Below are 26863 nucleotides of genomic sequence, written 5' to 3'. Positions count from 1 at the left end.
TCACCTCCAGACCGGCTTTTCTCAGCCAATCACCGCGGGCTCGAAATAACGGGAGGCGGGACAGGGCGGGGATCTCATGGGATTGGCAGGACCCTTAACCATTGCTATGGGGATGAGGTGAGATAGACAGTGAGATGACCCAATAGGCGTGAATACAGAGCCCAGAGTGAGCCAATGCGGTCGGGAGGCGGAGCTCGGTTGTGTGTAGAAAGGGCCGGGGGGATTATTGCCGCTATCGCAGCGTGGGACGAGCGGAGACGCTGCCGGAGTCCTCGGATTCAGTGGTCGGTGCTGCCATGAGCTACACAGGTGGGTCCGGTAGGGTTGGTGGTCGGGCTCTGTGTGGAGAGGGACGGGGAAGGGCCAGGGCAGTGCCAGGCTTACCCGCGCCTCCCCCGGAGCCTGGACACTGTCCTCTCTTGCGGTCACAAAATGGCGCCGCCGGCCTATCTCCTTAGGTTCGTGCCCCTTAAGCCTTGGCACCTCAGTTCTCTGTGTTGGCACTCTCGCGTCCCGGCTCCTAGCCGCCGGAGATGTTGGCTTTTGTCGCCCGTTTCTGCGGGTTCCGGCCTCGGCGCCCGAGATCTCTCCTCCCAACCTCCACTGCAGCCTGGCCTTCTCGGACCTCGACGCCTCAGGTGGCCATTTCTTAGGTCTCGGTTTTCCGATCAGTCAGTGGGCTCGGCTGCCGTCGCCATCGTCGCCCCCTCCCTCGCGCAGCGTTCCTGCAAGATGTCGCAGCTTCCCCCGCCCTGTGCCTGTCCCGGGCTGGGAGAGGCTCCAGACCCCGGGGCGAGGAGTCAATATTTGGAGGGTTTGGGCTGAGCGGAACACCTTGGGCCCTGAAAGGCTGAGCCTGAGTCTTGCGAGTAATGACTGGCTTCCATGGTAATTCGTTCACCATCTGTCAAAATTCATTGTGTCAGGTGCTGAATAGGCACTGGAATACTGGCAAGAATTCTTGAAGCATTTTATAGGCCGGGGCAGACCACAGCAGGCAAATGAATATGGGATGTATTCTGAGGTGGTCAATACCCCGAGAGGGTGTTCTAGTACATGGAGTAGTTGGAGACCTCCAAAGAGGCGACATGCAAGCAGAGACCCAAATAGATTAAGGGAGTTAAGGATATCTGTACAAGGGAGCCCTTGACATAAAGACCCAGGGGCACAGGAGCTGCCTACCTCCTTAGAAGAACCACCAGGGAAGCTAGTGGGACTTGAACAAAGGGCCAGGTGGATGATGAGATTGCGGGGGCAGGGAGGGCGCAGCGCGCGGCGGTTGGCATGGGATATGCTTGGGCAATTATAAATTATTCCTGGGTGAATTGGACTGCTGGGTTTGCCTTGGCAGTAACCAGTTAGGCTGCTCAGCCAGGAGCAGTAGACTAGGCCTCTCCCTTTGATGGGAGTATTAGGCTAACTGTGTGGTTGCCCAGTAACCACTCTTGGAGTGTTCTACTTGGAATGTTCAGGACTGAGAATGGAACCTGAGTCTCTGTGCTCTTCCATAGGCTGCTTTATAACGGCCTAGGCAAGGAAGTGGTGCCAGGCCTCCCTATTCTGGCTCCCAGGTCAGGAGCTTGGCAAGAACCCTAGTTTTTCAAGCAACTGTCCCTTAGTCCAGTGGTTCTCAACCAGGGTGATTCTGCCTCCCAAGGGATATTTAACAACACTTGGAGACATTTTTGGTTGTCATATGGGGAGGGAGTGCTATTGTCATCCAGTGGATAGAGGTCAAGATCTTACAATGCGTAAGATGCGCCCCCCTTCCTCCCCCCTGCCCTCACAGGAATTTTCTGTCTCAGAAATCAGTAGTGCCAGAGTTGGGCAACCTGCCCTAGCTTTTCTGTAGCTTTCCTGGTTCAGGAAGAAAGTCACTAGGGTTGTTACATCCCTGGAATTGAGATGTAATCCTTTTTTACCAAGTCTTACAGAGAACTGGAAGATAGTTCTGTGGTTTTTAGGAGCAAGACTGCTGAAGAAACCAGAAGATGAATGGTTGAGTGTTGTGGAGTAAGTTAATAATGGAGCATTTATATTTATAGACAAGAAAACTGAGTAGAAAGGTCATTAATGGTCAAGTCTGAATTTCAACTCCAGAACTTGTAGGCTGTAATTCTGGGTTTGAGTGAGCACTGAGGTAGCCAAGCTAATGAGGTAATGATTAGTTTTTACTTGATCTTGATCAACTGAAAACCACAGTAGCTTTGTAATGTGTAGTGTCTTTCCTTTTTAAGAAGCAGACTACTAAAGTCAGGCATTTTAAGTTACATCTCAGATAGCTATTTTGCCTCTAAGGAGAACTTCTTGAGGCCTTGTAGCAAATGTTACCTTTATTATTATAGAAGGTGATTAAAATAATTTATCTTTCTGATAACTTGTTCAGCATTTTTTTTTTTTTTAGGTGAGGCAACCCTTGGTTGACCTCACAGATTGTAAGGACCTTGTCAGCTTACAATCCCTTATTTTTAATTAATTAATTAATTTTTTATTTTTTACACCTACAGCACCTGGTCTTCCTAGGTGGTCTCCCATTCAAGTACTAACCAGGCCCGACCCTGCTTAGCTTCCAAGATCAGACAGATTCGGGCACATTCAGGGTAGCATGGCCATAGACTTGTCCAGCTTTTGAAACTAGTTTATGCGTATTTGAGAAAGAAGTCTCCATCTCTGGCACTGAGGGGAAAGATGAGAGCAATGGGAATAAGGGACAGAAAAATCCAGATTCAGGCCTTCAAACAAAGGTCTGAAATGTTTTTTATTGGAACATTTATTATCTCATAATTTGTGTTAGGAACACACAAGTAGTTTAGCTGGATTGTTCTGGCTTGGGATCTCATGAGATTACATTTTGTATATTAATCGGGACTGTAGTCATCTGAAGGCTTGACTGGGGCTGAAGGACCCACCTCCAAGGTGGCTCAAACTCACATGGCTGGTAGGTTGATACTGGCTGTTGATTCCTCACCATGTGGACCTCCCTACAGGCCTGCTAACAGGTCCTCACAACATGGTGGCTAGTTTCCCCCAGAGTGAAAGAACAAAGTGGAAGCCTCGGAAGTCATACTCAGTTATTTCTGCAATATCTTATTGGTTACACTTCCTATCTCTATCAATTTGGGAGGAGACAACATAATATCAGGAGACAAGAATCATTAGAGACCATCTTGGAGGCTGGTTACCACCGGATAGTATCTATCCCCTTTCAGAAAAAGGAGAATAAAAATGTGAAGCTTTGTATATCTTTGTAAAAAGATGTGAGAGAGGCTGGCCAAGAGGGATGGTCTGTGATGCATTGTTATCATAAATCCATGGTTTGACCCTTAGTTTTATAGGACCAAAAATTTGCTTATTTTAGCTTTTTACCCAGGTAAATCAAACCAAGAAGAGGACAATTTATGAACCCCACAATAAAGAATTTACTCATAATTGGAGGATAACTGGCTAAAGAAAGTCCTACCCTGGAGCTAGTATTGTAGAACAGAATATTAATGTGCGGAGGACAGAACTAGAGCAAAAATTGCTATCGAACTCTGAAGGTTGGATAGATTGTCTTTCTTTTTTCTCGGTAAGGAAGAACCAGAGTTCCCCTCCCCTGAATAGATACAGAGCTTTTGCTCTGCAGCTTTCATACTGTGTTCCAGTATGTACCTTGTCAGTATGCGATAGGTTCCACTTGCAGGTGCAGCGCTTATAAACTACATTACCTGAAGTCTGGGGAAGTCGGGCCATTTTGCTGGTGGCGCTATTGCTGAACAAACAGGTTTCTAGAAGCTGATTGAGCAAACAGTGTGAGAAAGCAGGAGGGTACTTTTTTATACTGTGAGGTTTCCCCGCAGGTAAACTACCTGAAGAATGCTTTCACTGTTTCTTGTGGACAGTTAATCATCAAGAATTTAGGCATCTCAGGAAGGTACTTGGTCCCTGGAAGGAACCATTTGAATGTACCCTCTTTAATTAGGGAAAGTGAATCGGGTTGGGTTTGGATACTTGTGGTTTTCTCCTTCCCTCCTACTTCTTATTTCCCTCTGAAAAGTAAAGATGAAGTGTGGTCCACCTATCCTTGTTTGAAAGCCTTGGAGCTAAGTACGTTTCGGAATTCTAGCTTGAGAGGAGATTCCACAGCACCTCCACTGGGATCTGGGCCAGCACCTGATAAATTAAATGCATTATTTCTGTGCCAAATGGGGTAAGAAAAGACCGTAATTGTGCTCACAGGTCAGTTTTGCCCCCACGTGAGTATTATACCACATTTGAGGAGAGTGCTTGGTTTATAGACCTTTTTGGACTGTGGAATTGCAGGGTAAGGAATCTTGGCCCTGTCTCCTTTTTTGGCGGTGATGAGGACAAAATGAAATAATGCAGATAAAACTCTTAGCACCCTGTAGAGGAAACACTTGTTCAGTGTTGGCTGCTATTGTTGTCATCTTTGTTGCTATGGTCTTAAGAGATGAACTAGAGAGACTGTCGACAAATATGTGAATGCCCACACCCAGGGGAAGGCACTTGGTGTATGCTTTTGTTGAAAATAAGTTATTGGAGACGCTGGCTTTAATTTGTAGGTCGTGAGTTGGCTCTGTTGGGAATAGGCAAATATCATTTCTTAGGATATCTGTTATAATTTTAGTGCTATGGGTAAATCATTAAAAAAATTTATTTTTAGTGTTTTAAAGATAGTGTTAGGTTTCATCATAGTCCATTACAGTTAGCATTTAAGAACAGTAGTTCCTGATAGAGGTTCAAGTTTTCCTTACTTGATAATAATTCATTTTAAGTTGAGAAATAGTTTGAGTTGAGAAAATAGGAAATAATATATAATATTTCATATAAACATGCAAACCTGAGTAATTACATTTAAGAGGTAATACATACATTTTAATGTATGTAAACTAAAATGTAAACTAAAAAATACAAAGCAGTTTTGGTTACAGAGTTGGGATAAGAGAGAGAGTATTATTTGTCTTAAACATTATTCAAAACTAACCCTGTCCTTGTTTTAATTGGAGGCAACTCACCTCTAATATATTAGTGATTTGATATTAGTATTTTCCTCATTTAATTGAATGATAATTTGGATACTCATTTATCAAAACATGGTACTGGTTTAAAGTATTTGAAAATTGTTATCCAGTTCTTCTGGTGTACCAAATTAAACACAGCTTGCCTTTCCATTGGTTAATGTGTTCTGGAGGTGTAATTAAAGTGTTCAAAAGGTAGAGTTTGTGGTGGCTTTCCAGTGAGGTGAGGGCCTGCCAACCAGTCTACACTAAAAGATATTCTTAAGTCATCTGTCATGTGGTTGGTTTGAAGAAATTAACCACACTATGCATATGTTTAGGCTTTGTCCAGGGATCTGAAACCACTTTGCAGTCGACGTACTCAGACACGAGTGCTCAGCCTACCTGTGATTATGGTAAGTGTGGGTCCCTGGGAACCAGAGGGTTGATGTTCTGCCTTCTAGTGACAGAGCAGTCTGATGTCTTCTTGCCTTTGGACTTGCTGTCACCTTGTCTTGTTTTTCTAAATCCAAACGTGTATAAAATGGTGTGGTGGGCTGTTAGAGTAGCTGGTGCTCCCCTTGGAGGCACTTTTGGGAGAGACGTCTGTGTTATTAAACAAGCTGGAGTTCTTGGGGCCAGAAACTGGTTCCTTTGACCCCTTAACATTTTGTTAGAAGTCTGTGACAGAGATCTGGCTTCAGAAAATCTGGAGGGACTGGGATGGAGAGTAGCCAATCAAAGTCCAGAGGATTGGTTTGAGCAGAAACCAAGCCATTAACTTAGCTCCAGGATAGTATATGGAACTGCTGTGCCAGAAAGGCTGCCTATCTAAACGTAGCAGACTTTTAGAGATGTCGGGCCATCTCAAGCCAGGCAGCTCCTCGCACGCAGGATTGAAGGAAAATCTGATTCATTTCTTAAGTGTGGACAGACACACTAAATCTAATTTAGAAGTAGCACCCGATGAGGTCCATAGATATTCTGATAAAGCAGTTGTTCTGTGGTCTGTAACCCTAGGTGTCTGTTGAGAGCCCTCTTTGAAATTAATAAAGGTAATACCTTGGTTGCTGAGATGGGTAATTTGTTTTACTACCAAGGTCTGAGGAAAGACTAAGCCTACATGGTGACATTCCTCAGGAGTCACTGAGTAAATGGACATAAGTCCCTGAAGTATTAGCAACTAGTCTCTGCGAGAGAGGGAGACTTAAACTATTTTGAAAATGAATAAGGAGGTATCAGGTATTTGATAAATGAGGAGAAACTTGGTTTGCATGGCTTCCCTCTCCTGTGCTCCCCGCCTCAGCTCTTTTAATCAAATATAGTACCAAATTGCATGTCTTTTTTGAATTATTTTCCCTCTGGTTTACATATTCTTGGTACAAGCATTTTACCAGATGTGCCATTTGCAAATATTTTTTCCCAGATTCTGGCTTGTCAGTATCTTTTGAGAACACAAAAATCTTTCATTTTAATGAAGTCCAATTTATCAATCTTTACTAGATTGTGATTTTAGAGCAGTGTCTAAGAAATTTATGCCTAACCCAAGATCAGAAAGATTTTCTTCTAAGTTTTCTTTTAGGTAATGCTTCATAGTTTTAAATTTTACATTTATTTTTTGATCCATTTTGAGTTAGTATTTCTACAAGGTGTGTAGTATAAATCAAGATTCTTTTTTGCCTTTGTTGAAAATCAGTTCAACGTGTGGGTCTGTTGACTGGATTCTATCTCTGTTCCATTAATTTATTTGTCTGAATTTCCTACAGTACTACACTGTCTTGATTACTATATAGTAAGTCTTGAAATCAGTTAATGTGAATCCTCCAGGATTGTTTTTGTTTGTTTGTTTGTTTGTTTGTTTCAGAATTGACTTGGATTGTCCAGTTCCCTTTATTTTTGCGTAGAAATTTTAGAATCAGTTTGTCTATTTCTATATAAGTTCCTTCTGAGATGTTGAGTGGGATGGCTTTGAAGCCATAGATTAGTTTGAGAAAATTAATATCTTAACAATATTCAGCCTTCCATTCCATGATACTCCATATATTTAGAGCTTTGATTTCTTTCATTAGTGTTTTGTAGTTCCTAACACACACATCTTGCACATATTTTGTTACATTTACACATAAGGATTTATGTAGACAATCTGTTTTGAAAGATGAAGGACGGTTTTATTTTTCCTTCTGGCTTAAATTGCAAGAGCAACATAATAGCATTTTAATGACATTTTGAAAAACAGTCAACCAAGAGCCCACCATTTTAATATTTAATTTTCATCATCATCTTATCTTAAGTAGTCGAATAATTTATAGGTGGATAAAATTTTGTATCCTGCTTTATTTTGCTTACTGTTAGAGACATTTACTTGTGCTACAGAAAGCTTAATAGAGTTTTTTTGATGGCCACATGAGCTATTTCACTTAATATTTTTCTTTGCTCTATAGGTATTCCTTACTATGACCATCTCCTCATTTCTCGTTTCTTTTTTAAAATAATTTTGTCCTTAAAATTTTCCCTGTCAACAGTGGTCTCACTTTTTGGGGGATCGAAGTGAGTTTGGATGTTCTTTTGGAAGGGGCAGGTCTCAGGGGTCCCCAAAAGCCATAGTGTAGACAAAGGCTTCCACTTAAAGGGACCCAGCTGGGGAGCCCATCAGGGAGTCTGGATTGTTTTGAGCATAGCAAATATTACATATGGAATGCTTATGGGAGCCTGTCCTAATGACCAGCGACCTGTCTTTCTGTTTGCAGAGTCAATGCCCTCTCCTGCCTCCTTGCCATTCTGGTGGGTCCTCAGCAGCTGAACCCCCGGGGACCATAGTCTAGCCTCACAAGCAGAGCCCTAGTAGGTCTGCCTTCGCCTCCCAGTCCTGTCTCCTTTTGAATAGTTAGTGTCCACTGTCTCTGGTGCAGACAGCCTTGTGCCCAGGCTCTTGTTAGCTGCCAGGGCTAAGTGTGCATTATTCTTTGTATGGCTCTGCCAGCCTCTCTTCACTCATTATGTGACTTCCCGCTCCTGGCTATCTATTGCTGCTCATTAGTTAGTGTTTCTCTCTTTTAACATGCAGTGTTCTGAGCCTGAACTGTGCCCAGATCTGCTCTGTGTGCTCAGGATGATAGTCGTTGAATAAACGAATGAATGAGAAGCCTCTGCTTTGGTTTCCCCAGACAAAGAGGATTTTTGCTTTGTGAGCTCTCTTGTGCCTGCGTTCATTAAACATAACAGTCATCTAAAGTGTCATTCCCCACTCCCACCCCCCATTCATCTTCTCATTGTGTGCACCTTTGCTTCCCTGTGGCTAGATTCTGCTGTTCATTTCACTGTCTCGCTGAGCTTTGGTCCTGCGCTGGGATGAGCATGGCTCCTCTGCAGGGCAGAGAGAACCAGGAGTAGGAGGTGACTGGGCTCTCACCAGAGACACGAGAAGGTGGTTGCCTGTTCTGGTGGACTGCCCTGGGGCAGAAGCATGTCTGCTTGACTCAGCGTTCTCACTTGGCTTTGAACTTTGTCAGTTCTCAGTGGCTTTATGTTCCTGAAGGAATGAATTTTTTTCGTGTGCTACTTTAAACTCCAGAACATATTTAGTTTATAATCCAGGTTGGAGTTCTGTCTTGTCCTTCCTTCTGCTGGTGTGTTCCAGTACAGCATACTCGGAGAATTCAAGGGCTTGGTGGCCCTTCCTGTTAAGGCAGACATCTGAGGATCTAGGGTGGTCAGTTTCTCTGTTCAGATGGCCCTGTTGGACGAGTTGAGTGACATGGCTTTAGAGTGGATATAGGCTCTGCTGAGCTTCTTCAATATCAGAATCTGCGTATGGCACCAGAAACTGCTCTTCTTTTCCTCTTATTGGTGCTTAGTAGGGAGCAGGGGTAATCTCATTTTGGCTCCTTAAGGGAGAAGTATAGGAGCCAAATTCCTTAGCAGAGAGTGTTGTGAAGGGGAGGCTCCTTGAATAACAGACAGTCAGAGCCACAGAAGGTGGAACACCAAGGCAGCGAGTGGCATGGTTCATATTTGTGGTGTTCTCAAACTCCAGGTTTCTCAAGGGCAGGTTCAGTCTCTTGCAACAGTCAGATACTGGGAGTCATTGTCTTCATTTGTGCCTGAATTAAACGCTCGTTGTATTGTAAGCAGTTGTAGATGTAATTACCTTTTTACTTTTTATAGGATATGGAACTTGGAACTCTGGGACAAACAGAGGCAAGTTTTATTCCCGTGATCGCTCCCCTCTCCCTTAAGATTGAGCTGGTATGTGCTTGACCTTTTGGGTGGGGTGGGTGCCTTTAGGCTCTGGGAGGGCTCCTTCTTGTGAGGCCTCTAGGGAGAGCTAGGGCCCTTCCAGCTTCGGGTGTCTAGAGTCCCCAGCTTGTCTCTGTGACAGAAAACGGCCTTGTCTCTGTGTTTGTCTCTCTGTCTCTCTTCACCCTGCCCCCACCATCTCTATCTGTCTTTCTCATTGCAGGCTATGAGAACTATGGTTATGGCTATGGCTATGGCCAGGATAACACCACCAACTACGGGTACGGTATGGCCACTTCAAACTCTTGGGATATGCCTAGCTCTGACACAAATGCAAACCCTAATGCTGTGAATAGCGCCAGTGCCGATTCCGTTTTATCCAGAATTAACCAGCGCTTAGATATGGTGCCACACTTGGAGACAGACATGATACAAGGAACCGTGTACAGCTCAGGTGGAGAAAGGTGAGTGGGCACTTGCCTAGGGGCTGAGGCTCTGTCAAAGGCACCTCCTGCCTGTTGCCTGCTGGCTTCTCCCTCTCTGAACTGAACCACCTTCCTGTCTGCTTCTTGCCTCCTGCTCTGTTGCTGGGGCTCCCAGAGACTGCTGGGGTCTAGTGGACTTCCCTTCTCTCGCATTTGTTCTCACTTTTTCCACTGCCTGGCAGCCAGCCTCTCCCACAGCTTATAGGGGGAAGAACACGACCAGGCTGGTTTCACTGTACCCTCAAAATGGCTCTTAGGAGCAGAGTGTTAAGTGGCCCTCCCCTATGGAGACGGCCATTTGGAGTTCGCATGAGACTTTGCGTCCTGCATGCTGTCAGGGCAAGACATATTAGGTTGGGTGTGAATAGTGGGATGAGCCTTTGGGGCTGACCACAGTGGGCTGGGACAGATGTGGATGCTTCCTGGCCACTCTTCAGTGCCTGTTAGACATATGCCTGTTGTGCCTCAGAAGTGCCCTGTGAACTGTCACCACCCTCTTTCTGCAGATGGGGAACTTAGACACAGGCAGGTCACACATCCTTGCCTGAAGGCTCCCAGGAGTAAGTGATGGAGCTGGACCTGGCACCCAGACCTGTCCTACTCTACAGCATCATATTGTGGGTGTTTGTCACTTTCTGAACTGGTGCTGGCCCAGGAGTTCTTGTACCCTAGTGAGAGGCTTCAGTGAGCAGGGCACACAGAATTTTAGCACAGGGTGAAGTAGAGCAGCCTAATGGCTCCAGCTGACAGATGAGGGAGAATAGAGAGTAAGAAGGGGCTTGGCTGGACACTGATAAGGTCAAGTGAGACCCCAGGGCTACTGAGAAGCAGAGGGTACCAAGGGGACTTGTTTGCATGAGCTCTGTAACAAGTAAAAAGTTTGGGGAGAACCCCCATGCATACCCCCTGTCCTTATGCCTGGCAGCCATGGTGCTTGGAGCTGAGGCTGCCAAAGGCTAGGAGGAGCTTGGCTCTTGTCTCAGTGGCCATATGGATTCTGTGCTGCTGCCTGTATACCATATTGCCACAGCCTGGAGTCAGGGAGCAGGGGTGAAGGATGGAGTGACAGTTGAGTAGCACTGGCCGCTTCCTGTGCCTGGGTCTGGGCCTGTGGGGCTGTGGGCTGCAGCCACAATTAGAACAGCTCTCAGTGGTGCCCTCTCTCCCCTTGCAGGAGGTTTGGCCTGCCTTCCCCATTGCTGTGTAGAGTTTGATGCCCCAACCTGGGCTCCAGGCTGGTGTGATTCTTCTAGTCCCTGGGCAAGCTTGCAGTGTTTTCCTGGGAAACACTCCCCATTTTGGGTGGTGAGGGACATTGGAGGGTTTTGGAAGTTCCCCCAGCCATGAGGGATGAGACCAGCACAGGGTTTCTCTTGGGCATTATCAGCGCTTTGGGTGTTGTGATTACCACAGACATGTGCACATGTTTCCAAAGAGCTAAGGGCAATAGGGTGTCTCTGCTCCCGAGACCTACTTCACCCCAGTTGTCAGCCCTTCTTAGGGTCTCCAGGTTGGAAAGTGGCAACACGCAGGCTTGGGGATATCAGCTGAGGGGCCTTCCCTTCTTCTAGAACTCTGCTCCTAAGAGGCCTTTTATCTCACATGTCTGAACACTAAATTCCCTTAGCAGGGTGGGTGGGTGCTGGAGCAGGGCTTCCTGTCCTCAGGACAGGGAGTTTTGAGGGAAGGCAAGGGTAATGGTACCTGAGGCCCTCCCTGATGCTTGCCACCTGTCTCTGCAGATATGATTCCTACGAGGCCTGTGACTCAAGGGCCGTCTTGAGTGAGCGTGACCTTTACCGGTCGGGCTACGACTACAGCGAACTTGACCCTGAGATGGAAATGGCCTACGAGGGCCAGTATGATGCCTACCGTGACCAGTTCCGCATGCGTGGTGGCGACACCTTTGGCCCACGGGCTCAGGGCTGGGCCCGGGAGTCCCGGAGTGGCCGGCCAATGGCCTCAGGCTATGGGCGCATGTGGGAAGACCCCATGGGGGCCCGGGGCCAGTGCATGCCTGGTGCCTCTCGACTGCCCTCCCTCTTCTCCCAGAACATCATCCCCGAGTACGGCATGTTCCAGGGCATGCGTGGTGGGGGTGCCTTCCCAGGCAGCTCCCGCTTTGGCTTCGGATTTGGCAATGGCATGAAGCAGATGAGGCGGACCTGGAAGACCTGGACCACAGCCGACTTTCGGGTAAGTGGAGGAAGTTGTCCCTCCTGGGTCTTTAGTGGACTGCAGAAGGCACCCAGAGCCACCTGCCCTGACCTGGCTCTCTCTTTCTGACTCAGACCAAGAAGAAGAAGAGAAAGCAGTGTGGTAGTCCTGATGAGCCAGACAGCAAAGCCTTCCGGACCGACTGCTCAGACAACAGTGACTCGGAGAACGGTGAGCTAGGTCACTTGCCACTGCCCCCGCCTCCTGCCCCCTGTCGCTCCTGGGCTAAGTGTCCCTCCTTTTACCTTCTAGATGAGGGCACTGAGGGAGAAGCTGCAGAGGGCACTGAAAGCGCAGATGCTGTGGAAAAGGGCTCCAGAGCGGTAAGTGGCCCTGCCCTTAGCGCTCTGTCTGCAGGGATGCTGGTGAACAGTGGGCTATCACAGGAGCCACAGGCTGGTCTGTGGCTCTATATTCAATGTAGGGAGCTATGGTAGAGGGAGCAAGGCTGTGGGCAGGCTGCCTTGCCAGAGTCGGGATGAGTCCTCTGTGCAAGGGCTTTGGGAGGATGTGAGGTCCTTGTCACTTAGAGCCATTATAAATAACTACACACACTTTGACGTTAGATTTTTCAAATCGTGTCTTAGGAAGGGGAAGATGAAGAGGGAAAAGAGGAAGGGAAGGAAGATGGCAAAGAGGACACAGAAAAGGGTGAGTCTTCTGAGTGGCCTGGGTGCTGGGGCAGCTCTTCAGGTGCTCATCATGGGAGGGATCCAGCTTAGGGAAGGGTTGTGGCAGAAATGTGGCCAACTTGGGCCATCCCTTACAGGATCGAGTATGTGCTAGCAGGGGCTCCTCTTTCTATGCCCCCTTCTTGCTCTGCTCCCATTCTTCCCAGGCAGAGTCTATGGGTGGTATTGGCCCCTGCCTAGCACATTGATTTTGACTTAAGGTGGGGCCAGCAAGTAAGAGTGTTGGGAAATCCCAGATATACTCCTTGCCCTCAGTCCCTCAGTAACATGCAGTCCGAGTCCTCAGGGACTGGTGTCTGAGCTGAGAACCTTGGTGCAGTTTTTATTGCTCTGGTTTGCATGTCCTCTCCCTTAGCACCTCTCCAGCCCCTGTGTTGGGAGTCCGTGTTCTCCCACCTGAGTGATGAGCGCCAGCAGGTATCTAACAGTAAATCCAGCCTCAGCCCACTGTCGCCGCGGTGCCCAGCCAGGGGTGGGCAGGGCTGTGAGAGCTTTGGGATCTTTGCCCCTGAGGGCTGCACTTAGAACCCAGCAGCAGCCTCCCTGCATCTCATCACCTGACCCCTCTGATTTTGTGCCAATATTCCCACCGAGACAGCCTCTCTTTGCCTTCCAGCCTCCCCACGGCCCACTCTGCAGAACGTGGGTGTCCTGAAGAGTGATGGCATGAGCGCATGTCTTCTCCTCTTAAGGGCCTAGGCCAAAACTGCTCCCTGTCCACCCCAGGGTACCCACCTGCTCGTGGCCAGAGGTCTTGCTTAAACATCTGCTCTCAGAATAGACCTATTAGAGCAGATGATGGGCAATCCAACCAGAGGCCACAGGGCCTGCCCTGACCTGATGGAGCCAAGCCGGTGATTGTGCCCCTCTGTTCCCACAGGGTCCCTGAGTGCCCAGGATGAGAGTAGCCAGAGTAAGCGCAAATTACAGGCAGGCAAGAAGAGCCAGGACAAGCAGAAAAAGAGGCAGCGAGACCGCATGGTGGAAAGGTAACTAGCTTCCTTCCACCCCTTTGCCTCTGCCTCGCAATGAGGCTGCCGCCAGGAGAGCAGGGCCATAGCTCTGCTGCCTCACCGCCCTCTGGCCTCCTTTGGGAGCCGCCACCTGCTCAGCCGTGCATGGACCCTGCTTCCCGCCAGGCCCAGCTCCCAAGGCCTGACTCGTCCCCTGTCCCTCTGCGGCCACCTGGCGACCACTGGCGTCTTTGGCCTGAGACCCAACACTGCTCAGCACCATTGCCCAGAAGCTCCGGCGCTCGGTCACTTGGCACACGAGCTCCAAGGTGCACTGGGGGCCTGATGCCCCTGCGGGAGGGGGCCGGCTCATCAGAGACTCGAGGTTCAAGGCGCCTGTGCCACCCCAGCTAGCTGCCAAGAGGTCGCCACCATACCCAGGAGAGATGGCAGCACCTGTGGGCTGTGGCAGCCTTGGGCCTGCCCTCTGCCCTGCCCGCCGGCCCTGTCAGGCCGGGCCTATCTGTGGCTGAGCCCTTCACGCCCCTTGGTCGGGTCTGTCTGCCCTCAGGGCTCCCGCACTGGCGCTTGCCTCCTCCTCCTCCGCCTCAGACTCTTGCTCTTGCTGGACCTTCCTCAGCCTCGCCGGCGCCCGGCCCCTGGGCTCTCCAGACAAAGCTGACCCCGTGGCCCAGATAAGGACGTCCGGCAGAGGTAGGGACCCGCCCCGAGGCCTCGGTGGCGGCTGGCCTTCTCCGCCCCTTGCCACGGCGGCCTGCTCCGGCCCAGGCCCCAGACCCCGGGCTTCTGCTGTGGACACCAGGCCCAGACAGAGCACCTCGCTCAGGTGACTCCAGGCTGCCCTCTGGCAGGCCAGGCGGGCGCCCTCCTTCCAGCTCAGACTGGTCTCTTCTCGGAAGAGGAAGATGAGGCAGCAGGTGCCCAGGCCTGCTTGGCTCCCATCCCTCCCAACACCACCCCCGAGCAGAGGATGGGCTGGGCCTTTCAGTCCCCCAGGCCCCAGAAGGAAGATGCAGCACCTTTTCGGGCCCTGCCTCGGGACTGCGTACTCCACTCTGCACATCAGGGCCATCTGGCTCACGCCAGGGCATCCTTCCTTCCGGTCCCCAGCTGGGCCAAGTGCACAAGCTCCTGCCCAACCTTGGTAGAGAGGCCCTCCGGCAACCTTCCAGCGACTCCTTGCCTGTTGCAGCAGCTGCTGCCTCAGGCTTCAGCCTCCTGCCTGTGGGAAGGAAGAACTCCTTCCCTGTCCCCTATGTTGCAGTAACTGCAGCCTACAGACTTTCTGTCCCTTTCTACTCCCAATCCCACTGGTCCCAGCTTGTGCCCCTGCTGGGACCACACTTCAGAGGCCCGTGAGCAAGGTCTGTTTCATGCCTTGCAGCTGGGTTGGGTGAGGCAGCAGCACTATTCTGTGGGACCATCAAGGCCTCAGCCCCTCGTTTCCCTCCTGTGGCAGGATCCAATTTGTGTGTTCTCCCTGCAAATACCGGACCTTCTACGAAGATGAGATGGCCAGCCACCTTGATAGCAAGTTCCACAAAGAGCACTTTAAGTATGTAGGCACTAAGCTCCCCAAGCAGACGGCTGACTTTCTACAGGTGAGCCTTAAGTGGCACAGCTGCTCCTCACTTTTCAGCCCCTCAGGATATAGAGCAGCCCACAGGAACCTTGGTCTGTCTTCCATGTTTCTGGCAGGAATACGTTACCAACAAGACCAAGAAGACAGAGGAGCTCCGAAAAACTGTGGAGGATCTTGATGGTCTGATCCAGCAGATCTACAGAGACCAGGATCTAACACAAGGTGAGGAGGTTTCATCTTACTCCTACCTGGCAAGGCCTCAGCCTGTTCTCTCTGGTCATGGTACCCTTTTTCCTTTAGGGAGGGTCAGTGAGAACATCCTTAGGCTCACATGGAAGTGGCAGGGTGAAGTGGGGAGCTAGTCTGGTGTTTTTTCCCAAATTCCTGGGTCTGTCTTAGGCACCTGAGACCGGTGGTGACCCTCTCTTTCCTCTACAGAAATTGCCATGGAGCATTTTGTGAAGAAGGTGGAGGCCGCCCACTGCGCAGCCTGTGACCTCTTCATTCCCATGCAGTTTGGGATCATCCAGAAGCACCTCAAGACCATGGATCACAACCGGAACCGCAGGGTGAGTGGCCACTGGTGCCCTTCCACCATCTCGTGGGTAGGTCCTGGGGTTATAATCTCTGCATGCTGGTGAGGGACTGCAGGGAATATAGGGGACAGGCACATATAGACATTTTCTGCCCAATGCAGTCAGCACAGCTACAAGAGAGAGGGGCAGAGAAGGGGGCTCTACTCAGAAGAAGGTAGTATCAGAGCTGGACCTTAAGGATCAGTAGGCTGTGGGATATGGGGACCTCCATGTGCATATAGGCCAATGGCTAGATTAGCTTCAGAAACCAAAGAAGTGTATAGTACACATGTTGATGGAGGCAGGGTTGGGCTTGATTCACTAGGGCTGAGCTGAGGGGTCTGGGCTTGCTTCTCTAGGCAGCAAAGTTTGTAAATAGAGGATGAACTGGATTAGAATTGGTGTTGAACTAGAGATTTTGGGCACCTGGTGTGGGAGGAAGGTGGGGGGCCAATGAGGGGCTGCTGCAGTGTCGAGACAGGTGTGCCTCCACCTTTGGAAGGAAGAGAAGGGCAGAATAGAAGAACTGTTTAAGGGAGTGAACAGGAGGTTGGCTTGAAGGAGTGACCAGGAGTTGGGGATATATCAGATTTCTGGCTTGAGTACCTAGTGGATAGTGGTGTTAAGAGGGGGAGGACAGGGTATAGCACAGGAAAAGGAACAAGTTTGGCAAGAAACTGAACAAATTCTGTCTTATTTTCCAGTGTATCCTCGGTGCCTAGCACAGGAGCTAGAGTAGGTAGTTTCTGGTTGAATGGGTGATATGCCGGGTCGGAGGTGGCTGTTAGAGATCAGGTAGGGTGGAGGGGCTGTGCAGTAGAGAGAAAGCTAAGAGGAACAGGTCTGGGCTAGAGAGTGGCTTGGCTGCCATCACCCTGGGGGAGGCTGAAAGGATTTATGAGCAGGTGGTAGCAGCCAAGGGGAAACAGCATTAATCATCCTTTTCCTATGCCCATCGAATTCATCTCTAGTTTTTCTCATGCAGTAATCCTCAACAGTGGGATTCCTTTTCCTATGCCCATCGAATTCATCCTTTTCGTATGCCCATCGAATTCATCTCTAGTTTTTCTCATGCAGTAATCCTCAACAGTGGGATGGGGTTTAGGGGTCTGGCTTGGGTGGTTGAAGAGATTCAGGATTGGAGATTGACTGCGAAAGCTGGAAGATAAAGAAAATGTCCATTGGCTTTGGCAACAGAGAAGCTGTAAGGATTCTGCCAAGGCCTGATTCTTAGGCTGGGAGCTATAAAAGGTAGGGAGAAAGAGAGCAGATTTCAGAAGGTGGACATTAACTTTTGGGAAATCCAAGTGAAGTGAGTGATAGCTAGCAAAGTATAAACTCAAAATTGACTATAAAAGTTTAAAAAGAAAAAAAAGAAAAACAACCATAACAATTAGTAACCATAAAGGGGTTTGGAAGGGTGATGAAAGATATTTAAGAAGGCACCAGAAGTAGTTGGTTTATAGAGATAATTTAAATATAACTTAATTGCTCTGTATTTTAAAATTTGACTCTAGAAATGAATGGAAAGCTTCTAATTATTATTATTTTGTTAACAGCTTTATTGAAATATTCATATACCATGCAAGCCACCCCTTTAAGGTATACAGTTTAGTAGTTTTTAATGTATTCACAGTTGTGCAGCCATTACCACAATTAATAGTAGCTAATTTTTATCACCTCAAAAAAGAGACCCCATACCCTTTAGCCATCACTCCCTAACCACCAGTGCTCCCCTAGCCTTAGGCAGTCAATAATGTCTGTCTCTTTATTGGCTTATTCTGGACATTTCATATAATTGGAATCACTTAACATGTGGTCTTCTGTGATTGGCTTCTTCCACTTAGCCATAATGTTTTCATTGTAGCATGTATCTGAACTTCATTCCTTTGTTATGTGGCTTAAAAATAATCTCTCGTGTGGATAACACACATTTGGTTTACCTGTTCATCAGTTTGAGCATTTGAGTTGTTTATACCTTTTGACCACAGCTACCTGGGTTTATTTCTGGACCCTCAATTCTACACTGTTGTTCTATATATTTATCCCTATGCCAGTACCACACAAGCTTTGTAGTTAGATTTGGAATCAGAAAGTGTGAATCCTCCAACTTTGTTTCTCTTTTTCAAGATTGTTTTGGCTATTCTATGATCCTTGAGTTTCCATGAGTTTTAGAATCATCTTGTCAGTTTCTACAAAGAAGCCAACTTGGTATTCTGATAGGATAGTTTAATTTTTAGATCAAGTTGGGGAGTTTTGCCATCCCAACAATATTGTCTTCCAATATATGAATAAGGGTGTCTTTCTCTGTATTTAGGTCTTTAATTTCTTTCAACAACATATTGTAGTTTTCAGGGTATAGGTTTTATACTTTTTTTTGTTAAATTTATTCCTAAGTATTCTGTTGTTTTTGATACTATTGTAAATGGAGTTGTGTTCTTTAATTCCATTTTTTGGGTTCTTCGCATGTGTGTAAAAAATACAACTGATTGTTTTTCTTGAGTTTGTATTCTGTAACCTTACTGAACTTGTTTTAGTTCTAATAGCTTTTTTAGTGGATTCCTCAGGATCTTCTATGTACAAGATTAGTCATCTGCAAAAAGAGATAGTTTACTTCCTTTCTCATCTAGATGCCTTTTCTTTTTCTCGACTAATTAATTGTCCTGGCTAGAACATCCAGCACAGTATCGAAGGGAAGTGAGAGCAGACATCCTTATCTTGTTTCTGGTTTTGGCGGGGAGGGAGGAGCACCAGTCTTTCACCATTAGTATGTTAGCTGTGGATTTTTCATAGGTGCCCTTTATCTGGTTGATGAATTCCTATTTTGCTGGGTGTTTTTATCCTGGAAGGGTATTGGATTTTGTCAAATGCTTTTTCTGCATCTGTTGAGATGATCGTGTGGCTTTGTTTTTTAATCTATTGGTGTGGTATATATTACATTAATTGATCTTAGGTATTAAACCACCCTTGCATCCCTGGCATAAATCCTGCTTGGTCATAATATGTAATTCATTTTATATGTTGTTGCATTGGACTTGCTAGTATTTTGTTAAGAATTTTTGCATGTGTTCATAAGAGATCATTGGTCTGTGGTTTTTGTTGATGTCTTTGGTTCTCGTAGCAAGGTAATACTGGCCTCAATGAATACAGAAGTTTTATTACCTCCTTTTCTGTTTTTTGGAAGAATTTGTGAAGAATTGGTATTAATTCTTTAAGAATTTGGTAGAACTTGCCTGTGAAGGCATCTGGACCTGGGCTTTTCTTTGTGGGCACTTTTTAAAATAAATAACTAATTCAATTTCTTTGCTTGCTATTGGTCTATTTAGATTATTTCTTCTTGAATCAGTTTCTGTAGTTTTTGTCTTTCTAGAAATATGTCCATTTCATCTAAGTTACCTAATTTATTACATATATTTATTTATGGTATTCCTTTATAACCTTTTTTATTTCTGTAAGATCAGTACTCCCTCTTTCATTTCTGATTCTAGTAATTTGAGTCTTTTTTTTCTCAGTCAATCTTGCTAAAGGTTTGTTAATTTTTACATTGAGCTTTAGAAAGAAGATGCTTTTGGTTTCATTGTTTTTCTATTTCCCTCTTTTCTCTTCTCTACTTCATTAATTTACACTCTAATCTTTATTATTTCCTTCCTTCTAGTTGTCTTTAGGTTTAGTTTACTCTTTTTTCTAGTTTCTCTAGGTGGAAAGTTAGGTCATTGGTTTGTAGTCTTTAACGTTAGGCATTTATAGCTATAAAGTTTTCTCTGAATACAGTTTTCACTGCATCCCATAATTTTTGGTACGTCATGTCTTCATTTGTATTCATCTTAAGTTATTTTCTAATTTCTCTTTGATTTCTTCTTAGATGCATTGGTTATTTAAGGTGTCATTTAATTTCCACACATTTGTGAATGTCCTTAATTCCTTTTGGTTACTGATTTTTAATTTTATTCTATATGGTCAGAAACATACATTATATCATTTCAGTCCTTTTTGATTTACTGAAGCTTGTTCTGTGGCCTAGCATATTGTCTGTACTGGAGAATGTACTTGTGCACTTGAGAGAAATGTATATTCTGCTGTTGTTGAGTGTTCTGTAGATACGTTATGCCAATTAGATTTTATAGTGTTCAGGCCTTTTATTTCCTTGTTGATCTTCTGCCAAGTTGCTCTACACATTAATGAAAGTGGGATATTGAAATCTCCAACAATTATTGTTGAATTGTGTTTCTCTCTTCATTTCTGTCAATTTTTATTTTACATATTTTGGTGCTGTTAGGTGCAGCTATAATTTTGTCCTCCTGATGGGGTGGCCTTTTTATCATTATCAAATGTCCCTTTCTATCTTAGTAACATTTTTTGTTTTATATGCTATTTTGTCTGATATTAGTATACCCAGTTCGGCTTTTTTATGGTTGATGTTTGTATATCTGTTCCCATTCTTTTACTTTCCATCTTTGAATCTATTGAATCTGTGGTGTCTCTCTAATGGACAACATATAGTTTGATCTTGTTTTTTTATACAGTTTGACAATCTGTACATTTTGATTAGATTGTTAATCCGTTCACATTTAATGTTATTGATAACTGGATTTTTATATGTTGCTCTTCTAATCCCACTTAAATGCTTTCTTTTGTATTAAATATTTTTTAGTGTAATATTTTAATTTCTTTAATAATTTTTTTGTACTACGTCTTTGGGCATTACTTTCTTATTCTCTAGGCCAAGCATCCCCAACCCTCAGGCCACAGACCAGTACCAGTCCATGGCCTATTAGGAACTGGGCCGCACAGCAGGAGGTAAGCGGCAGGAGAGAAAGTGAAATTTCATCTATATTTGCACCTGCTCCCCAGCACTAGCATCACCACCTCAGCTCCACCTCAGATCATAAGGCATTAGATTTTCATAGGAGCACTGGTCCCTGGTGCCAAAAAGGTTGGGGACCACTGCTCTAGGCCTTACCTTATCCATGTTAACTTTTCAAAATCTGTTTCAGATATAACAACTTAATTTCATTGAGATTAAGTTACTCCTCTGTAGCTCTTTACATAGTTTCTTGTTGTGATACAAAACATTACATCGATATATGTTACAAATTCAGTAATATAATGCAGTATAATTATTACTTTATAGTTTTTACTTTTAAGGAAGCTGATAGAAACAAGGAGAGTGATTACATATTTCTAGCTTTTATATTAGCCTTATTTTTTCTTCTGGATCTCTTCACTTGGATTCTTCCTGGGGATTTGAATTATCACCTGTAGTTATTTTCTTATTAGCCCAATACAGCTTTACTCAGCCCTCCAACTTTGCCCTGTTATTGGCAAATTTATTACATTTCTATATGTTATAGGTCAAACAGTACAGTTATGTATATTGTTTTATGGAACTGCTTTTTAAGTCAGTTGAGAAGACAGGAAAAGAAATATGCATTTATCTTGTCTTTTATAATTACGTAATTACCTTTTTTGTTCTTTCATATGGATTCACATTATTTACTGTCTGGGATCACTTGCTTTCAGCTTGAAGAACTTCCTTTGGTATTTTTTGTACAGTCTCGTAGGTCAAGGGTGGAAGTGGAGGGGGGAATTAAAGCGGGGGAAAAGTGATTTATTTTTCTCTTGTTGCTTTTAAGATTTTATTCTTGTCTTTGCAAAAACAAATGTGTGAAAGTGCCTTTGCTTTCAGCATTTTTATTATGTGTAGATTACTTTATCATCAAGGAATAAAAGTGCTAAGTAAAATACTAGTAATTAATCTAGTAGTGATTCAGATGTGTGATTTGTGTTTATTTGGAGTTTGAGTTTCTTAGATGTGTAGATTAGTTTTTCATCAGATTTGTGAAGTTTTTAGCCATTATTTCTTCAGATATTTTTTCTATTCCTTTCTTTCCCTTTTCTTTTGGTGCTTCATGATGCAGTTAGTTCACGTAGTGGTGTCCAAGGTTGTCAGAGTGACTATTCATTTTTCTTCATTCTATTTTCTGTTTTTCATCAGATTAGTATGATCTCTATCCATCTATTAATTCACTAATTCTTTCCTCTGCCAGCTCAAATCTGTTGAGCTTCTACTGAATTTTTCATTTCTGTTATTGTATTTTTCAGGTCCAAGATTTGTACCTTTTTTTCAGTTTCTTTTTATTGATATCTCTATTCAAAGAGTCAGTGTCATCATGCGTGTTCCCTCTTCCCACCCCGTCTTGTTCTTTTATTTGCTTGTCTATTTTTTTAGTGGCTAGTCGAATTATTTTAGCGAAATCTCTTCTTTTTCATCCCCACAGTGTGAAGCCTCTGAGACTGTGCCTTGGAGTAGTAAGCCACGGGCGAGTACATAGCTATCCTGGGATAACAGTGGTTTTGATAGGGCTGTCTTTCTTTTTCCCAGACTACACTCAGCTATTAAACTCCACAAATTGTTGGCTGATGCCTAGAGGCATTAAATTGCTCCCTAATCTGATCTAATTAAATTTGGGCTTCTTTAAAGGGATTTTTAAGGGCGTTGTTTGATGAGATTTATTCTGAACCCAGGGAGGTTCTTCTTAGCTGTCTGTTTTACTGGTTCTTTCTGGTAACCTAGAGAGCCAATGTTTAAGTTCATATTGTTATCATATCTACCTATCCCTTTTAAATTGCCTTTCTATACACATTCCACTGTTTTGAGAGAGCCCTTAAACTTCTCCACATTTTTGCAAATGAAGTAAGTTCCTTTAGGAAGAGATTTGAGAGCTCATTGTTTTAAGGCTTTCCTTTCTCCCTGGGTAAAATCTTTGAGCCCTGGCTTTGAAGCTGGGGGTGATGACAATGGAAGGCTTCTCTCTGAGTGACTCTGCTGCTTTAGAAGAGACGGTGAGAAGGCAGCTGTAACCTCTAGTCTTCTTGGTTTGGTTTGCCTCTCCCCACATGGGACCTCTGCTTTATAGCATATTTAACATATTTTCAGTATGCTATGCCAAAGGTCAAGCCTGTGTTCCATGAGTGGGGCTTGGATAGAAGACGCAGCCCCCACCTCTCAGAGGAATTTCCCCGGAGCTTAGCCTCAGCAGCAGGTAGCTACATATTGACATCCTGTCCCTCCTGGGAAAATATAGCCCTCAACTGTGGTGAGCTGGGTAGAGACAGCGGAGGTCTCTGTTTCTGGTGGCACCATCTGTAGTGGAGTTTACATCACACTGAGTGGCAAAGCAGGGAAGCTGCAGATAATGTTTCAACCACCAACTCACTTTCTTCTGAGTTTTAGCAGCTTTTCCTCACTAAATATTTCATTTGTTGTATGTTCTTACGACCATTTCCAGAGACTTCAAACGGTCGGGGTTTTTTTGCTTTGTTTTATTTTTTTCGTTTTCTTTAGTTTCACTAGGGAGCAGGTCCACAGAGCTGCTCAGGCTGCCATGCTGAAAGTTTATCCTCAAATTCATTTTTAGGAAGCCTTTTAACCTTAATGGGAAAAATCTAATCAGGATAATACCATGATGAAGCTGTGGATTCATTTATTATTAAAGAATGAAAGTGTTCAGTAAAATATTACTAATTATCAATAATACAGTAGTGATTTAAATATAGGATATACTATAACTAAGTAAAGTTTGTTTCTGGAATGCAAGGATGGTTCAGGAAGAAATAAGCAACATTAGTATAAAATACTGGAAATTAAAACTTCATATGCAAGTAATATGGTTATAGTCTTAGAAAGGCTGAATGATTCCAGCAAAATGTTCTTAGAATTCATAATTTAGGTAAGGGGGGTTGGAATTCAGGGTAACGTAGAAAAAGTACTAGTTTTTCTCCACTCTTGTAATAAAGTTAGAAACATAAATGGGGAAGCAGAGAATCTATTCACAGTAACTATAAAATGTATGAAATAGCTATGAATGTAGATCTTAAACTTCAAAGACATGAAACAAGACCTCAGTGAATGTAGGAACACACCATGTTCTTAGATGGGAGCTTTAATAGCAAAACAAAACAAAAACTAGTTCTCCCATTAATGTAGACTACATTAATGAATTCTTTAATGAATTCCAGTCATTCTGGGGAAGGGAATGGCTTAAATTAAAGTTTTATTCATAAAGGTAAATCTAACAGTAGCCAAGGAAATTTTGCAAAAAGCAGTAGTGATTTCAGGGCCTTGCTTTAGGAGATATAACTTAAAACAAAGCCATTGCCATGAAGAACAAAAAAGTGATATCGGCATAGTAATAAAACTATAACCAGAGTAGAGTCTAGTGAAAGATCCCAGTGTGTTTTAGAATTTAGTATTTGTCAAAGTCAATAAAGGTCTGTTATCTGAAACCCTGGGGCCAGATGTTTTTGAATTTCAGAACAATTAATTTTGGATTTCAGAACAGCTACATGGTACGATCACTAATTTACCTAGCAGGATCTGGGAAAGTATCTTCTTGAACTATAAGTCTTCAAATGACTTGTACAGGTGGGATAAATAAGGATGGCACAAAAACATAATGTCAGCTTGTTTTTTGCCATCAAATGAGTTTTAGAGGGAAAACTCTTCTTTTTGCATACCAGTTTTGTAGGTAAGGGGCGTGACCTCGTATCAATTCAATGCTGGAAACTGGTTTATCTTATACATTTTTTGAAAGGAAAGGTGGCTCCTACTTCATACCATATATTTAAAGTCCAGAAATCTTAAATGTAAAAAAAATAAAATTTAGATTGTTTACCTTGTTGTTAAAGGAAGCCTTCCTGAGCAAGCAGGGAAACCCAGAGGCCATGGAAAGGATGACTGCATAGAGATATTGGGCAGGTGGCCCAGTGTGCATATCAGAGCACTTGGATTTGCTGGTGGACAGGGATATGCCATGGGACGCACAAAAATACCCCACAGTGATAACATCTGATGCTGATGGAGAGGCAGGGGACAAGTACATTGTTTTAATATAGGTAGAGGGAAGCATCATGGCTTACAACTTTTCTCCAGAGTACTTAGGCACTCTCCCTTTGGAGAACCTGTTTGGTAGAATTAAAAATGCCAGCATATAAGTATTTTAGTTCATTCCGATGGTATTTGGTAATTACAGTGAAAATCTGGAAACAATGTAAATGTGCCTCAATTGGGAGACATTGTGGTGTGTCCATATGTGCTCATCCAGGGAGAATATGTTGGCAAGTGAAAAAGAGTTGGGGAGGAACTGGTCTGTAGTAGTATCCTAACTGTGCATCTTTAACTTGTTTCCTTTGGAGTATGCATGAAGCCTATTAATATTTTCCCCAAGTGGTAGAGGAAATGTGTAAAGAAAAAAGGGTGAAGGCAAGGAAGGGGAGTAGAAAGAGCAAGTGAGGCGGCTTTCTGAATGATGATGTAAAGAGGTGGCTGGAGTTGAGTAGGGGTCCTGGAGGTGTCCCCCCCACAACAAAAATGGCTTTATTGTTTCCTTTCTGCTTATGGCTTTATACATGCATTACCTTTGTAATGATGAAACTTTAGATTTGCCTGTATTCTCACCACAGAGGAAATCACCTAGCATTCTGGTATAAGTCCTCCCAGACAAAAGCCTCTGACAGCTATTCAGATGGTCTATCACACATCTTTATTATCGTGCCAGCAGAGAGATGAGCCTTATTTTAAGGACTGCATAGTGTTCTTTTAATGTATGATCTGTTTAACCACTCTTCTATTGAACTGTTTAGATACTTTAGTTTTTCACTAGTGGAACCACTGTGCATGCACATTTCCAAGTCTTTAAGGTAGGGTAGATTCAAGGAATTACCTGGACAAATTTTTACTTTTGATACATTCTATCAAACTGCTTTCCAGAAAATATAATAGTTGAGCTTCTTACTAGAGTGGAGTAGAAGTGCCTTTTTCAAATCTTGCCATTTGGGTGTACTTCTTCATCCTGGAATGCCTATGGATTAAAAGGATGCGTATCACTTAAATAAACTGATGTTTCTATTCCTGCTTTTATATTTTCCCTGTTGATTAAGAGTTCTGTGGATATTAGGGCAGCTGGCTCCTTGTTACGGTTTGCACATTTGGCTTTTAGTAGGTTTTTAAGTCTATTCGCTTGTTGCTTATAATTTTTGTACAAGTAAATCAGATTTCTTCAATACAGCTGTAAAGACAGGCCTTCAGTCAGTTAGCATACAGTAAGTGTGGTGTGGCAGGATGGAGCATTAGAGCAATGATAAAATCCGGTTTTGGCTCCATGCTTGTAAGTTGGCCTCACGCTTGTACCCAAAGTACATTACCTTACAGACCTACACAATCTAGTTGGAGTCGAGGCGGAGGTGTGCCTATCTGGTGGGGTGGGAGGCCTTTCAGTGCCCAGAGCATCCTCTCCAGCCCCGCCTACCCTGCCCTGCCCGCAGCTCATGATGGAGCAGTCCAAGAAGTCCTCGCTCATGGTGGCCCGTAGCATCCTCAACAACAAACTCATCAGCAAGAAGCTGGAACGCTACCTGAAGGTGAGGCGCTGGCGTCTGGCGCCGGCTCCAGCTGTGTCTTGGTCCCCCAGCCTTGGTCTCTGGCCCCAGGGATCCTCCCTCCCTTCAGCATCCTTGCTCCTCTGCAGGGCGAGAACCCTTTCACCGACAGCCCTGAGGAAGAAAAGGAACAGGAGGAAGCCGAGGGCGGCGCCCAAGATGAGGGAACACTGGTTGAAGTGGCAGAGGGCGTGGAGGATGCCGAGGGCGCGTCGGCACAGCCCCCTGTCCCCCTGGAGCCGGCCCCCGGAGCTGCCTCCCCGCCACCACCACCGCCCCCTGAGGAAGACGAGGAAGCCGTGCCCCTGCTGGGTGGGGCGCTGCAGCGCCAGATCCGTGGCATTCCAGGCCTCGATGTGGAAGCCGACGATGACGAAGAGGGCGGCGGGGGCGCCCCATGACCTGGACCCGGAGCGGGCAGGGCCCGCGCGCCCGAGGCTAGAAGCCGAGCCTAATAAAGTTATTCCCATCCCACCTCCTGGTTTGTTTGTCCGTTGCCGTCGCGGGCGGGAGCCGAGACGTCGGTGAGGGGCGGGGGTGCTCGCACACCGGCGGCGGGGAGGAGTGCGCCTGCGCGCAGTGAGGCATCGCGGCCCTACCCAACCTCCCACGATGCTTTGAGCGCGGAGCCGGAGCAACCGGAAGGCCCTCTGTGGTGACGGGGACGG

General features: G+C 45.3%; 1 protein-coding gene, 1 long non-coding RNA gene and 1 pseudogene across 4 annotated transcripts; 1 reads left to right on the top strand and 2 right to left on the bottom strand.

Moving 5' to 3' along the window:
• The first annotated feature begins 169 nt into the window (after nucleotides 1-169).
• On the top strand, nucleotides 170-26669 carry AKAP8L (A-kinase anchoring protein 8 like). 3 transcript variants are annotated; one of them, XR_005653895.1, is made up of 15 exons: nucleotides 170-309; nucleotides 5339-5413; nucleotides 9162-9194; nucleotides 9457-9697; nucleotides 11461-11914; nucleotides 12010-12106; nucleotides 12188-12258; nucleotides 12523-12586; nucleotides 13508-13616; nucleotides 15061-15202; nucleotides 15300-15405; nucleotides 15622-15752; nucleotides 20479-20555; nucleotides 26082-26177; nucleotides 26285-26384. XR_005653895.1 is itself a non-coding variant. In XM_039867676.1 (15 exons), the coding sequence occupies exons 1-15, from the start codon at nucleotides 297-299 to the stop codon at nucleotides 26594-26596; spliced, it is 1842 nt and encodes a 613-aa protein (XP_039723610.1). In that variant the 5' UTR covers nucleotides 170-296. The 3 variants fall into 3 exon arrangements, 2 of the variants coding, with proteins under 2 accessions (XP_039723610.1, XP_039723609.1); XM_039867676.1 differs by lacking the exon at nucleotides 20479-20555 and having other exon boundaries at nucleotides 9457-9514; nucleotides 9617-9697; nucleotides 26285-26596; XM_039867675.1 differs by lacking the exon at nucleotides 20479-20555 and having other exon boundaries at nucleotides 193-309; nucleotides 26285-26669.
• On the bottom strand, nucleotides 2499-2617 carry LOC120606674 (uncharacterized; annotated as a pseudogene).
• On the bottom strand, nucleotides 25276-26819 carry LOC120606482 (uncharacterized). The gene is made up of 3 exons (XR_005653896.1): nucleotides 26671-26819; nucleotides 26172-26309; nucleotides 25276-25618 (listed from the first exon to the last, which is right to left on the bottom strand). It is a non-coding gene; the product is annotated as an uncharacterized LOC120606482 (long non-coding RNA).
• Nucleotides 26820-26863: the final 44 nt, after the last annotated feature.

The sequence above is a fragment of the Pteropus medius genome, unplaced genomic scaffold (genome assembly GCF_902729225.1).
Source record: "Pteropus medius unplaced genomic scaffold, Ma_sr-lr_union100, whole genome shotgun sequence".
NCBI lineage: Eukaryota > Metazoa > Chordata > Mammalia > Chiroptera > Pteropodidae > Pteropus > Pteropus medius.
Note: the sequence above shows the minus strand (reverse complement) of the source record. Positions and strands in the feature narration are given on the sequence as shown.

What these genes read in the sequence shown, in the direction of transcription:
- AKAP8L (XM_039867675.1), top strand. An exon ending in GGACCACAGCCGACTTTCGG is followed by an intron (nt 11,915 to 12,009) that starts GTAAGTGGAGGA and finishes TTTCTGACTCAG; the next exon opens with ACCAAGAAGAAGAAGAGAAA. An exon ending in TGGAAAAGGGCTCCAGAGCG is followed by an intron (nt 12,259 to 12,522) that starts GTAAGTGGCCCT and finishes ATCGTGTCTTAG; the next exon opens with GAAGGGGAAGATGAAGAGGG.